This window comes from Trichoplusia ni, chromosome 12, assembly GCF_003590095.1.
Source record: "Trichoplusia ni isolate ovarian cell line Hi5 chromosome 12, tn1, whole genome shotgun sequence".
NCBI lineage: Eukaryota > Metazoa > Arthropoda > Insecta > Lepidoptera > Noctuidae > Trichoplusia > Trichoplusia ni.
This window is the reverse complement of record NC_039489.1, coordinates 2,055,378-2,070,992: the sequence shown is the minus strand read 5'-3', so window position 1 is coordinate 2,070,992 and position 15,615 is coordinate 2,055,378. Positions and strand designations below refer to the sequence as shown.

The window sequence follows — 15,615 nt, the reverse complement described above, 5'->3', positions numbered from 1 at the left end:
GAAAAGTTCAAAAACTTTCCTCAGCTCAATTAAAAGTTCAGAATTTTTCCATTGCTTTTTACATGATATAATTTAGTTGACATTTGAAAGTTTATTGTTTGATCGATGAATTGTTGCTAGTGATGAAATCGTCCAATAAAAATAAATTTAAATTTGTCTACGTGATCTAGATTTGCTTGTTAATTTTCGTTTGGTCGGATGATTTTTTACAATGTTTGTTAACTGTGAAAGTTCACAGGTAAATTTTTATATTTCGTTTGTTATTTTACTGGTATTTTTTAAACTGGTAACAATATATCGTACACTCATGGTTAAATGATACTTAGAATTTGATAGGCAGGCAACTAAATATTTGATATTATGATATACAGTTCAATACATATTGTTTGTATTGTTTTTTTGCTTACAATTTTATGTCAATGATTTTTATAATTTTTGCTCAGGTAACATCCTATCGACTTTGGTATCGTTTGATCGCGAGCAGCGCAAGGAATACAGGATTCCAGTGGCCATCACGGATTCAGGAACCCCTCGACTGACAGGCGTCTCCATCCTCCACGTGGTGATTGGTGATAAGAATGACAATCCCATGGCACCAGGACACAGCGACATCTTCGTATACAATTATAAGGTACGTATTTAAATTGTCCGCCATCTTGTCATCTCATATTTTGACGTTATACCTTGTGAAGTTTGTATTGATTGATACTTTTAGTTTTTTTTTAATTTCATTTAATTGTTGTCTTTGGTAACATACAGCGTAGACTTTTTATTTCTTTTCAAAAAATAATGTTAGGATTTTTTGGTATAATTTTCTTTATTTGTTTGAAGTAAAACAACAGTCCGTAGATTGATTACTAAAATGTCGTTTAGTATTACAAATCAGTGGACATTGTAGTAAATAAAGCAAGAAAATGTTTGAGGATTTTAATATTTACCTGCATATTTTAAGGCCAATTACATTCCGAATAAAGTGGCTCGACAAAGGCCGAAAGATTTTTCTGATCCCTTCAGGGACCATCACATATTTCCTTTGAGCCACCAAGTAGACCTTTAATATCGTTCGCCTTTTAGTTTTCAGGTTATGTTTAATTTTGCGTAAAGTTGTTTTTTTATATGCACAGTTACAAGTATAGGTATGTTTATTAAATCTTGACCATCCAGTACAATTGCGGCGCTGGCATCCTCCATATTTAAACTTCACTTGGTTCCTTTTTCGAAAATAGAATAACTTTACTTTTAATTTATTCAAAATATCGAGAATGTCATCGTTGGTATTCAAAAGCAAGATTTAAATAAAGAACTTTGTATTTTTTATCTAACATTGTAGTTTTGAAAGCGCAACAGATTAAAAATATTTATTTGTTCACTTCTTTATTCTCGAACTTTCCCTAATTAAAAATAGAAACACTTAATTTAATTTGGTATCATCTTTGGATAGTTTCTGTTTGGTTTTTAATCTTGGTGTGACAAATACTTACATTTCTTTCGTTATACTTAAAATAGATAGTAATGAAATGAAATTTTAATATCGAAATTGTTTTCTCTAACGCTATCAGCCGGAAACCTACTTCAATGAGATTTTATACAGTTGGAGATACTACGTAAGTATAGAATTATTATACATGTATAGTTGTTATTGTTCCTTCACTTTTCTTTGTTTGTTTAATACAATTGAAGAAAATTGTATTGGATGGGACTTCGTTTCTCTCAGTTTGTCAAATCTGTTGTTTTGTGTTTAATTTTCATTTGTTTTTCTCTTTGTTTTGTTTTTCTTGAGAATAGAACGACGTTTATTCTAGGATTGTAGGTGTTTTATTATAAATTTACCTTTAGTTTTTAAGGTAGTCTAGTTTTATGCACAAAAGAATACGATTCTTCTTAAAATAGTTTTTGAATATAAAACTTAATATGAGGTCAGCTATTTAAAAAAAGCATAGTCAATGATTATCAGAATAGCTACGATTAATATAATAATATATTAACTTTAGAGCCGTATAGTCCACAGTGATTATTGACAAAATCCAATTAACCGGCCGGTAGTGAAGTGACGCGTAATAACAATATGATTTCAATTGTCTGTCGTATAATTCAATTAATTGAAATAATGCGTCCATTTTGACGTACGGATTTGTGAATTTGACGTTTAGTGTTGGTAAGTTTATTATATTGTAATTATGATTGTAGAGTTGGGAATTTTTATAGTTTATGACAAAATATTGGGCACTTTTTTGCGGTATTAAAGCACCTACATCTAGGTCTAAATTGATGACCTCGATGAGTCTCGGTGTTAAATTTTAGTACTTTTGTTATACCGTTAATAGAAATACATTTTTGAACTGTCTGGTTATCACAATTCATAAGATGTCGACAGACTGACAGACAGACAGCGGTGTTTTAAAAATAGGGCACCCCGTCTACCCTTTATGTACGGAACCCTAAAAACTACAACCTAATTTTATATTCATTAAGCAAGTCAACCTCTACAACAAAACTATTTGTTGAAACAAAAACTCACATACATTTTTTGTTGTTTCAAATTGTCAAGCATCACTTCATTGTATCTTAATACTTCATTTCGTCACACAATTCGTATTCAAGACAGTCTTTAAAGGCATGAATTATGAAAATGTACGTTCAGTAGTAATTCGTGCAAACAGTAAACTGTTTTACGATATTCCATTGTACACTCGGTTACGTAAAATACATATGTTTTAGTAGCAGTTAAAACTTTGCTAGTATTGTACATACAGAATAGTTTTTTATGTGATAGTTATTTTGTTTTGTTTTTACGTGAAACAGAGCGTAATAGGCAAAGGTTTTCCTGTTTTCGGCCGACTCGGGTTTTGGAATGTTTTGTTTTATTTTTTTTAATTTCGGTAAGCGATTTTGTAATTTTATATTTACCTGATAATGTTTTGTTGTGGTTTTAATATTATTTTGGGTACTTTTACCAAACTATACACTTATTTTAATTATCTCTGAGGCAACTTAAGATTAACCAGTTATTGAGTTTTAGAAAAAGAGTAAAAGTTAAGTTTTGTACTGTACTGTTTCTTAGAAGTCCGTGTGTGTAAAGTGTCGTTTTGTAACTTGAAAATAAGAGTAAGATAAGTTCCTGGCTTAGTCAAAAACAGGACGCGGAAGACTCGAAAAGTAGTATAGCACATTTTGGTATTACATTACATTATTACTCAATAAACTACTAAGCCTAGATACTCAAAGATTTAATTAACAAAGCTGTGTGTCGACCTTATTGTTTTCCAAAATTCAGCGGTTTCAACCATCCCTCAATGAATAATCAGGGTTTTCGATACACCCTACAGACCTTAACGATTATGTCCGTATTTTATATAATATATAGCTATTAAAATGTTAATTTTGCCTTTAATGAAGGCGCTTTAGTACATATAAACAGGGATTATGTTGAGAAGACACTTTTTACTGTCCTGCCCTGATTTCTGAAGACTCGTTTACTCGATGTAGCTTAGACCGAGAAAGTGTGTCAAGTACGTGTTATAGAACACTCATTAAGGGTTTTATTTAAATTAGATTGATGTGTGGCGTCTTGGGAAGTTTGCTGCCGACTTGCTTTTCTGAGTTAAATTGACAATAAAAAAAATTGCGTATCACGACTGAAGATAGAAATGAAACAAGAGTAGGAAGTAGTTTCCTCAGTAGATACTATAGGTTACAAATCATAATGACAAGTAGGAATATGTAGAGAGAATGGAAGAGAAAAAAAAATTGAAACTTCATACTTTATAGTACAAATATTTTTTACAAAACTAATAGCTTTAGTAGAAAACATTGAAATATAAACAAACATACATACTACAAAGTGATCCTTAATTTACTTTTAGAAAAATTTAAAATCTCTTACACAACGCTCCGCGTAGCGCAGTCGCTATTAACTTTTTAATACAATTTTAGAAAAATAAAAGTATTCCATGTATGCGTTGTACGTAATCTGTGTAATGTAGGCGGATTCGCTTCAACTGCTCGCTTCTTAATGAAGGGGCGACGTTGCCGCAAATACGGTGAAGGCTCGTTTGTTTTGTTACTGGAAGAGTAACTCGGGGAGAGTAACTCGCCTTGTGGAAATACCGTTCTAAGTTCTTTGAAACGCGATTGATAGATCACGTTTCGTATTTCGTTTATTGACGTAGACGTTATGTCACTGTGTTAGATAACTGAATTATGATTTTAATTATAAATTCAAAATACTCATTAGATATCGAGATATTAAAGTTGATCGATATTTGAAATTTATTTGAAGTGGTGTTTTTCTTATTAATAATCGTATTGTACCTGATTACTTAGCTTTCATTATGACCGCCCAGTGCGCTTTAAGCAGAAAAAGTCTGCACTCAGTCAAACTGAGAAGACAAGATCACAAAAAATGGTCGAAACAATATTCCTTATACACTAAAGCCTGATTACCTACAGCTGAAACATCCATTTAACCTTACTTTATTATAACTGTCATTCGAGTCAAGTATTTCATGCCAGTAGATTCAAACGCTCCCCAAGTCCGTATTCGCTTTAACGACGAGCTTACGTCGACCGCACTAAACCATGGATTGTGTCCAAAACTCTGCACGCTAAGTTTCCATAAAAAGCTATCGCCGCCATAATTGATTTGTCGCAAACACTTTCTGCTTAAATACTTTGGGAAATTAAATCGTCTTTAGATAATTAGATTTTGAGAGTATCTACAGTTTCAAGACTGCATTTTTAAAAAGTGTGTATTGTATCAAATAAGTTTGTTATAAAGAGATATTGTAATTTACACATGATTGACAGTCGTTATGTGTGGTTAGAAGCTAGAAAGTCTGAACAAATGGTATCATGTTTCCCTGGTAACTATGATTGAGGGGATCTGAAGATATCCGGAGACGCTTATCTGACCTCCTCAACCATAGTTCTCTGTTTAGACGTTCCTCGTAAAACACTGGTACTTAGCTGCATCATGACTCGAGAACAGATCCCAAAATAGTTGGGAAAAGTCTAGGATGAAGATGATGATTTTAATTAAGAGGTAACACGAGTCACAGTTTTAAAGAGCTGATTAAGAGCATCTTATACTTGGTATATTTTAGCATTATTTAATTAACTTCTACTTGTCACAATGATAAGTCTTTGGAAAAAATACGTCAATATATGAACTTCATAATAAAAACGATACCACATTCATAGTTTAATTGTTAAACTATTAAAATTGTAATTAGCAATGTAATAATAGTAAAGGGCGTGATATTTCCGTAGCCAAAATTAATAAATGAATTGGAAAATTAACGTTCCGTACAATACCGTGTAAAATTGGCTTAATTAGTTGTAGGCTCAACATTATTATTAGTAAACGCTTCACAGGGATTAATTGCCTATGAATACATATTAAATTATCGACGAAAATTATTTTCGTGATGTGAAATTAATTCTTAACTCTCTTTTTTTCATCGACTGGGGTTTTCAAGGGGATATCAGTTACTGAGCTATCAAAATCGGATATTTGACTATTAAATCTAATAAGTCCTTTAGACAGATGTTCAAAAACATATTTGTTTCTATAAGCGAAAGCAAAACATGAGACTGATGCAGTAGGTATATTGAAATGTCGTGTAACGTCACTAAACTCACTTTACTGAAAAGTGATGTTGTTAGCCATAGATTTCCACGTCCAGCGTTTGGTTAGTCATGGTATTTTTAATAATTTTACCTAATTTTTAATAACTGATGGACTAATTAGAAAGAAACAGTGAAATTGAGAGACATCCCTATTTTGATGTAAACTAAAAATGACCTAACTTTCTCTCTCGGTTTTGCCAGTCAATGTCAATAATTGCATTTTCTATCAAAATCATTTGAATATATAGTCTGTGATACAATAACGCATTAGTATATATTAGTAGCATTAGTATGATTTATTGTCATTTCTTTGTGTCTGTCATCACTCTTCTGTCTGTGAGTGGAATTAAGCTTTTGATTAGATTTGGTCTTCAATTGTTTTATTTACTTTTGTTATTTCTATTTGTGTTGACTGAGTATCGGTTTGGTTTTCTTCCTTGAGTCATTCTCTTTGACGTCTTGTGTGTACGTTTGTTGTTGAATTTCGAATTGATTTAGTGTATATAGTATAAAATATTATTATTTTATTGTTTTCGTAGATGTTTTTCAAAAAGAGTGTCAGTGTGGAAATAAGCTAGAGAACTTAAGAAAGGATAAAGGGCGGGCAATACCGAGTGCTGTCTATAGATGTATTAGTCACGATCAAAAAGTGCTACTTGGTATTACTATGGATTTGAATAAACGAATTTATACGTAGATTTTTTTTCGATTTTTGAGAAGTAGGTATTAGGTCCTCATAGCAATCAATTGTCTAACATATTTGGTTTTCCACAGGGCGAAGCACCAGACACAGAGATCGGTCGTGTCTACGTTGATGATCCTGATGATTGGGACTTAGCTGACAAGAGGTTCATGTGGCTACCTTCCTATGAGCTGAGGAGTCCATACTTCGATATACACAGTAACACTGGAATGATCACGATGAAGGAAGGGACACCAAATGGAACTTATTTGTTGAGGTTTAACGTGAGTATGCGTATTAATTTATTATTTATGAGTTTGCTAGGAAATTGAAATCAAAATGAAATAATAAAACAAAAATTCATCTTGTAGAGAACTATTTCCATACGTAAGTTGTTCGTTTTGTGATAGTAGCTTAAACTGAAGCTTTAAGTTATATTACAGCTAGAAGCATGACAACAATCTCGCAGTCAAACCGTGTATCCGGTTTTGCGGGGCATGTAATTTAGTAATGTAATGTGAAAGAAATAAAGACATTTGAATTTGAACAAATCTGATTGAGTGAAAACCTTAATTCTCGGCGAATTGGTAATCATATCAAATAATACCAAATCTTGAGGACAAGTCAGATTTTTAGAGCACTAACATTAATTGATTCGCTTTAATTTATTGAACTAAAACTTTCCAGTCACATCACTAGTCGCTTTCTTATTTAAATTCCATGTAACATTTTCGAGGTTGTCATTTCCATTTACAAAAAAGGAAAAAAAACAGGCAGCATAAATTTATTTGCGTTTACAACTTTAAAAAAAAACTGAACATTAAAATTCTAACCGTAAAATATATTTGTAGGTGACAGAAGAAAACGAGCCATTAGTTCCGTTCCATTGGGTGGAGGCGACAGTCAACGTGACGATCAAGGAGATTCCCGAGGAAGCAGTCGACAAGTCCGGCTCCATACGTTTTGTGAACATCACTGCTGAAGAGTTTATTGTTCCTGAACCTGATGTAAGTATAGTTAGAGATTAAGTTCTATAATGATAGCTTTAACCTACAACTTAAAATCAGATTATCTTGTCTATCTAGGTTATAATTATGTAGCATTAAGGGAAAATTACAACCTAGGGTCCATGGTATCTAAGTCTTTTCGGCTTATCGACCTTTTGAATTCGGATCCTATTGTCTACTTAAGGATTGAACCCTATTTTCTGAAAAAAATAACAGTCCGAAATCCTCAAAATAAAATTAAGAAACAGATTCAACTAACCTACCAGCTTTTCAGAAAATAGTATTTTAAGAATCTAACGTAAATAAATTGACCAAAGAAATCAGCTAAAATTATCGATATTTTTCAACATAAAATATTCGAAACTGTTAATCTAACCGAACCAATTTCAAACAGCTACTTACTTCAGAAACAAAAAACCCGAATTTAAAACAGAAAATCGCTCGCTCTACAAAATTAAAAGAAGGATAAAATTAATGTTCTTATAAAAATACACTTAGTCTGCTAATCAAGGAATTTTTAATCAGCTTAGTCATTGTCTTGTGGCTATTAATTTAAGTCTGAGAATTTTCGGTGGTAACCTAAAGTTTCGAGAATGTTCGAGAGAATTAAGTTGTTCATTGAAACTTGTACTAAGTGGCCCGGCGTTGTTTTAGTGTTCCTCAGCTCAAGACGCTTTTCGCCTCGTTTTGAGAGTATAAAAACAGCAGATATGATTAAATAAGACGTTACTTTTCGGGAGTGTAGAAAGACTTATTGCTAAGCCTAGGTACATGATAAAAAATAACATGAATAAGGTGTTGTGTAATAAATTTTACTGCAAACAATTTGTGGTATAAAACAAGTTCCTGTTAACTTAAATACTTAAACAACAAAATATTTTTTTTTCGGCAGAAAACAATCTTCATTTCACATTGATACCTCAAAAAAGTCTACAATACAAGACAAATGTTGATCGAAACTTCTAGATTTCAACCATCCATTCGTTCATCTCAATAATTTCTACCCAACCTTGCCCCAAATACTGCTGACGTTTCGTCCAGGGACGTCTTAACGATAGTCTGGTTAACGGGTAATTGGCTGTTTGAAACTGGCACGTCATTCCTCATGTAATTATGTAGACGAATGTTTGTCGTTCTGTTATAAACTTATGAGTAACTGGGTCTAGGGAAATCATGAGTACTTCACCCCTTTTATGGACGTTGGAGATATAAACTAGGAAGTAGTAAACTTGATTTATTTTGAAATATTTTTAGTGTTCTTGGCTTAGTTTTCTTCCGTTTTCGGAAGTCAGATCATTGTACAAGTGGAGTAGGTTACATTATCTTTTATTGTACTTAATTTAATTAGACATTAACTTTACGCCCTTCATGACAACTTAGGCCTTATCATTAGTCATCTATCATCAAAACATTAGATGAAATGTACCTATATTTCCGTAGTCAGAATTAATCATATTAAATCTAAAACTAACGTCCTCTCTTTCACCCAGGGTACGAGTAAAAAGGACAAGCTGCATCAACGTCTCGCTCAGCTCTACAATACGTCCATTGACAACGTGGATGTGTTCACCGTCTTTACGAAGAATACTGTGAAGGATGTGTTCCTGGATGTCCGGTTCTCCGCGCACGGATCACCGTACTATCCGGCTGAGAAGCTCGATAGTATGGTGATTGCGATACAGGAAAAGGTATTTAGTATTTAGTCTCTATTTTTCCCTAAATTTCAAGTCTAAAATTCCCCGTAATCTCTGTAAAGTTCTTCCCATTCTTCTTCCACTTGTCTCTTTCATGAGCGACATGGGCTGACTAGTTTAGTAAGGACGCATCCAAATCAATTGGCCACCTCTGCCTGGTTCTGCATAGGATAGCAAAGAAATTAATGATTCTAAGATCTTTATGCTCTATTTTTGACCTATACCTTTATGTCTGTAAAAGTATGCTTATAAGATTTACAAATGTTACAAACCAGAGTACAGATTCACACTCAAATGTAAGAAAATAATGTTTATAAGCCAACGCCTAATGTAATGATCATCTCAAATGTAATGTCACCTGTTTTTGCTCAACTTTCCTCTCAACATCTTGAAGATATTTCAACTCAGTTTGGAAGTAAGTCGTTAGTTGACCTTGTACAGACAAGTTCAAGATCAAAGTTTTAACCTCTCGAATGGCTTATTAAGGAACTGTCTGCTTTATGTGGAGTGGAAGGCAAACTGGAAAAGTATATTTTTGCTATAATACATGTATTTGTATTGCATATAGAGGTAGTTTCAAATAATGCAGTGACAGATACAGTTATACGTGTATAAAAACTTCTACTTCTTTTCTTTCCGTTTTTAAATATCCATACTTATTTTACTGTGTATTTGTACACTCTTTATAAAAACCCCATCCAGAAATAGATTCAAAACACCCAAATCCTACTTTTTTTCATTAAAAACAATATAAGTGTGAATTTATGATCTTAAAGGTGGACAAAAATATACTATTTCATACGCAAACGTCCACTAATTAACTTCTTAATTACATTTCAACTGGAACTTTCAATTCTAATCACAATTACCCCAAAAGTAAATCATCTGTTTCCCCACAGCTTGAAGAAGAACTCCAATCAAAGATCTACATGGTGAAGATCGATGAATGTCTGATCGAGAAAGAACAGTGCGAGGATTCCTGTCGTAACGTGCTCATGAAGAACAACGTACCATTGTCAGTGTACACCAACACCACCAGTTTCGTGGGAGTGTCAGCGAGGGTGGAGTCTGAATGCACTTGTGATGTGGTGGAACCTTTGATCTGTTTGAATGGAGGTACGTATTTTTCAACCGACTTCCAAAAGATGTGGGTGGTTGTCAATTTATCTGCATTTTCACCAATTCTGTTGATCTTTTTTTCATTTAACGTGAAATAGGTGTCGTTTAGTCCCATAAAAAAATCATCAATTTTGACTTGGTAGTTTGTTCTTAAATAAATGTTATTCGTGGATCAAAAGATCTTTTAACTATAGTTGATAATTTCGTATTACTTGGTTCCTAAAATTATGTTATTATCCAGAAATTACCAATAATTGAGTATCTTTTTTTTTCAATTGATAACAACATTTTATATAGTATTCATAGTACTCAGAACGGCAGGGTCATTCGAACTGTGGTAATATAAATAAATATAATAGTTAATAAAATATAAATAGTTAAAATATGAAATGCAATTTCAATTTCATATTTTACATTCATTTGTGCCATAAATACAAATTCGTAATAAGCAAAATTACAAAACATCTTAACGTTATTAAAATTATATCACGACAGTTATAATTAGCAATTCACTTCATATAATTACTTATCCATTAAGATTTCCCACACTTAACCTAATATTTTCCCGCTAGGTACGCCTTTTGCGGACAAATGCGAATGCCCCGAGGGTTTGTCAGGACCCCACTGCGAGCAAACCTCCATCGGTTTCCATGGCGACGGCTGGGCGATGTACGCGGCGCCGCCTGCCTGCCAGGAAGGTCACGTGACCTTGACTGTCACCTCTCACTCGAGTAACAGCCTCGTCTTCTACTTGGGACCCCTGAAATATAATCCGCTGCTGGAAGTTCAAGGTGAGATCGATTAGATGGTGTTATAATAAAAGGTATATTAGTATAATCAGACTATGGTAACCAGTAATCATGGTTATAATATTTTGTTTTACCAAAATTATTATAAGTTTTGTGTTTTGTGCTGGCTTTATTTTAAAAGGATGTTTTAAGAGTATTCGTTTCTTTATTTGTTTTTCAAGTTAGGAATTCTTTAACATTATTACGTAGGTGCTCAGTAAACTTGACCTTTTTGAAAAATAATAGATTTTGACGCTCGACTAGACGTGTTGTATTTAATGAATTATTTAAAAGAGAGATTCCTATTAATAGTTGAGTAGATATTTTTGTACAGGTTTTCAATACGCTTGAGATAGAAAATTTGACACGACTAATCACTACACAATATTTTGTCCAGATACAAATTATAAAATTCTATTTTACAAAAAACCTTTTTAAAAATTTGCTGAGTGTAACAATTTTCATCCTACACCATAAAAATGAAATATGTTCGTAAAATAAAAATCCAATTATGAATAGCGACACGAAATCGGCCTCTCAAATTAGATGGCCAAAAACGTCACCGTCTGAAGTGGGGCCGATACAATTATATTATTGATTCCAATATTTATTTCATGTTCATATTTCTATTTGTTAGAATTTACATTATATTGGGGGATTGTAGGTTGGGTTTGACTGTGTTATGATCATGGTAAATATACGGTATAGTAATTGACTCTAGTTTAGAGTGGGGTTAGAGCCAGGGTCGGTTTACTATTACATACCCTCCGCAGTAGAGCCAGGGTCGGTTAACTGACCCTAGTGTACTAAAAGTTAAAACTAATCGTGTAAAAAAAAATACCCCACTGTACTAGGGTTAGCGGAAACTGACATACTGTAACATACCCGTGTTTTAGTAAACTGCACCTACATCGGGGTAATAACAACCAAAACTAGCATTCAGTTTCTTGGGGTAAGAAAAGTCGGACACTCAGCTTAGTGATAAGAATACACAGCTGATTTAGATAGGAGTAGGTCTCATTTGCATCTATTTTATTATTCGAACAATACTCTTAAAAAAATATTCACCAACTCAATCGATAACGAATAATAGTTAAAACTTTTAGATGTATTTAACAAGTACTTATTGTAGTTCGACGTTTTAAGTAAATATTTCCTCGGCGAGTGCCAAATTGGCAATCAAGTAAAGTGTCGTGTCCACATCACGGGAGTAAAGGACCCACTTAATTCGTGTAAACTTCTCAAAGAGCGTTTACGTAAAAAACTTCATCGGATTTCGAGGAAAATTACTTGGAGAACAAAATGACAAGACGTTGGGAAGTCCTTTTCATTGTAGTTTTTTTAATTGAAGTAAATTCTAAAGTAAAGATTTTTCTAAACGCTTTGTATAAATTCGTGTATAACCTACGACGGCTTTTGGTTGATGTTTGGTAGGCAGTATTTAGTGTAAGAAAAACTGTTTTCAACTTTTTAATAAAAACTAGGTTTAGAAAAATGTTTTCATCTTCGCAAAATACCTTAAAACAAAATAACTTCTTTATTTAAAATTATGTTTGATACTACAAAATTAGGTAAAGACTCGGAAATCTAGTCACAGAACTTGCTGAAAATCAACAAAATAACCCTAAATTAGGTCTACAAAAACGGCCTACATCAAACTAGGCTTCAAAAACAACCTCAATAATTGCGTATTATTACCCCCTATCTAAATACGAATCGTAATAACTCAAACAAAGCACGTTAGTTATACAAAAGTTCATAAACCTATCGTTAACAAGAACTCCACTTGAAAAGCATAACAATGAACATGTCATTTTAGATTGGCGTAACTACTTGAATAATGATTTCCTCACCACAATGGGCCTCATTCACAACGAAAAAATGCCCCTTTATTTTCTGTAGCCAATCACGGAACGCGATGTTGCGATCGTGACAAAAACAACCAATCAGAATCGTGCATTTGCATTCTTGAAAACTAAGGTTATGTGAATGTCTTTGTGGTTTACTTGTTTTGGGTGACTATGGTTTGGGAAAAAGTAGGATAATAATCGTCGTAACGCAGCTTATCATTTTTTTTTTGTGAAATGAAATAATATAAAATGTATAGATATTATTGAGTTTAAAGCCTTTGTCCGCTGCTTTAGCTACCGGAACTAGAATAATATTGTTTTTTGTTGTGTCAGTTTGGCCAGATTTCAATATATTAGGTTTTGCACGATTGCTAAATTAAGTCGAATCAAGTAATTTTACCATAGATGTTGCTGTTTTATTTCTTATTCTACTTGCGAAAAATTGAAACTTAAGAAATGCATCTATAAACAATTCCCAAAGAAAACTACTCTTGACTTTCATTAATAAACCTAACCATAGATAGCGCAACACTACGCCATCCGACACTTGAATGAAGGCAGTAATGATTTTTTAATGATCACATAATGACTGACAGGCGTGTACAGAATATTATGATTTATGAAAGTAACCATCGCGTGATAGGTGGAACCTTTCACGGTACAATCGACCACACATCAATAGCTAAAAAAAAACGGACAAAAATCGACCTTCATTTCTCGAAAATAGAGTCTCTTTTATCTTAATATTGGTGTCTAGAGGTACTATGACTACATTGTACCTTACCGAATGTTACGTAATTATTTTTCATGTCTCTTTTGTATGTGTTGCCGTAAAAATCCGAATACCGTTACTAAGTGTAATTACTATTATTAAAGCACTTTACACGCTTTGGTAATTTCGCTATAAACGTGCCTATTTGATCTATGAATTAAATGTTTATGTTATTTGGGTAGTGGGTAATGTAGAAAATTTGGTGAATTTAGACTAGGTATAGCTTGCGTATTTCAACATTTTCAGAAAATGTCAGCTAGATTTTCAAATAATATTACATAATTTATACGAATACTAAACAAATAGACCAAATCTAGAACAAATTTATTAGATTTTTTCTCAGATAATCAATTTTTATTTGCATTGCATATAACGCCTAAAACTTTTAAAACCGTTTTTAATTATTACACTTCTATCTTCCCAATTATGCAAATTATTGAATCCATTAAAAAAGAAACTGAACTTATAAATTCAGAATACAAATTATTATTTAAAAAGCTCAGACTAAACAAATCATGGTTACCCTACGCTTTAAAAATAAATAAAAATATTTTTTTTATTATTTTATTTTATTTTTATTTTTATTTTAAATCATGGTTACCCTACGCTTTGGTTTCGATGTTAGCAATTAGGTTTGATGTGTCTTTGTGAGTTTATTGTGAGGTCTGCTCTTGAAACAAGCTAATTTGTTAATTAATGTTAACATCTGTTGGCTCAATACACTAGACTTCTATGTAATTGTGTATTTCAATTTGGTTAAGACGGGTAGGTTCAAAATACCTGCTTCTCAATTTAGCCTTTAGATGTAGGGATTTTTTTTAAGTAAGCAAATTCGTTTATTTATTTTTAGTAATATGTAAATTAATAAATTCTCATAAAAAAATTCTTTAAAAAAGGATTCATATTACATAGTATATGAGTACTCAAAAACTTATTGTTTGATGTCGCTTTAATTGCATTACCATAGAAATAAGCTAGCTTTATAAGTTTTTCTAAATTATATCATAAAGCAAACTAACGAAAGAAATGCTCGTAGTAGTCGTAATGTCAAATCCACGTAGATCTATGAGTAGATCTTAGCTTTTATCAGGAAATCTTAGGACAATTACGATTCGGTAAATGTAAGAATATGTAAAATAAGAAACTATTTCATCGGGCTGTTGAGTTTAAGGTCAAGATTTACTAATAAATGGTGGTAAAAGTACAAAAAAAAGAGGATATAGAAGAGATATAGAATGTTTCGAATTTTTGCCATCAAAAATTGGTAAATCTTAGGATCAACCGAAGTTCGGACTTGTTCAGTAATATTACCTACATATATTGATTTCGAAAACCTAACAAAATCTCTTTGCCCACAGACTTCATGTCCCTAGAACTGGTGGACGGTTTCCCAGTCCTCCTCGTCAACTACGGCTCCGGGACCACTCGTCTCAACAACAGCGTGGTCCATGTGGCTGATGGGAAACCTCACCTGATAGAAATCGTCCTCATGAGGAGTTCCATTGAAATGTTCGTGGATAGGTGTAAGCTGTCGACGTGCATGTCTCTAGCGGCACCCACTGGGCCTCGGGAGATATTGAATGGTGAGTTTTCTTTTGGTCTTTCTTTTTAATTTTAAGGTGTTTTTTTCATGTGTAAGCTAGAATAGCCAACTGTTTGAGGTTACCGCACCATATCCAGTGTGCGCGACGTATCGCGGGTTCGATCCCCGCGTAGGACAAGCATTTGTGTGATCCACAAATTAAAATCCATTCTGATAGATCTGCTTTTTTGGACAGCTAGTCCAAAGAAACAGACCAAAGAAACAAGACCATTATTTTCTACAGTATAAGGTTTTAATTAATTACTTACCAACTGTATAATTTTTCTCTTAACTTTAAGTAAATCAACAACATCAGTTAATTTCTTTGAAATAGACCAAGATTTTTCCCGTTTGCTCTTTTTCTTGTCGAAAACACTTAAGTATTTTATCACCTAAGACTACCAAAAAAACGCCTTCAGTAGAACACTAAGTTATAATTAAATTCCTCCGTAGTCAAGTTAAAACATTAAAAGTATCAGTGTTCTCTTTATTA

At 32.9% G+C, this 15,615-nt stretch overlaps 1 protein-coding gene across 2 annotated transcripts in view; it reads left to right on the top strand.

Moving 5' to 3' along the window:
- LOC113499480 (DE-cadherin) overlaps positions 1 to 15,615 on the top strand; it is a 519,450-nt gene that overhangs the window by 496,121 nt on the left and 7,714 nt on the right. For both annotated transcript variants that reach the window (XM_026879984.1, XM_026879985.1), the window contains 7 exons: positions 444 to 631; positions 6,403 to 6,594; positions 7,162 to 7,317; positions 8,808 to 9,005; positions 9,911 to 10,127; positions 10,703 to 10,921; positions 14,899 to 15,123. In XM_026879984.1, coding sequence (XP_026735785.1) covers positions 444 to 631; positions 6,403 to 6,594; positions 7,162 to 7,317; positions 8,808 to 9,005; positions 9,911 to 10,127; positions 10,703 to 10,921; positions 14,899 to 15,123 — 1,395 coding nt within the window. The remainder of the gene's footprint in view (positions 1 to 443; positions 632 to 6,402; positions 6,595 to 7,161; positions 7,318 to 8,807; positions 9,006 to 9,910; positions 10,128 to 10,702; positions 10,922 to 14,898; positions 15,124 to 15,615) is intronic.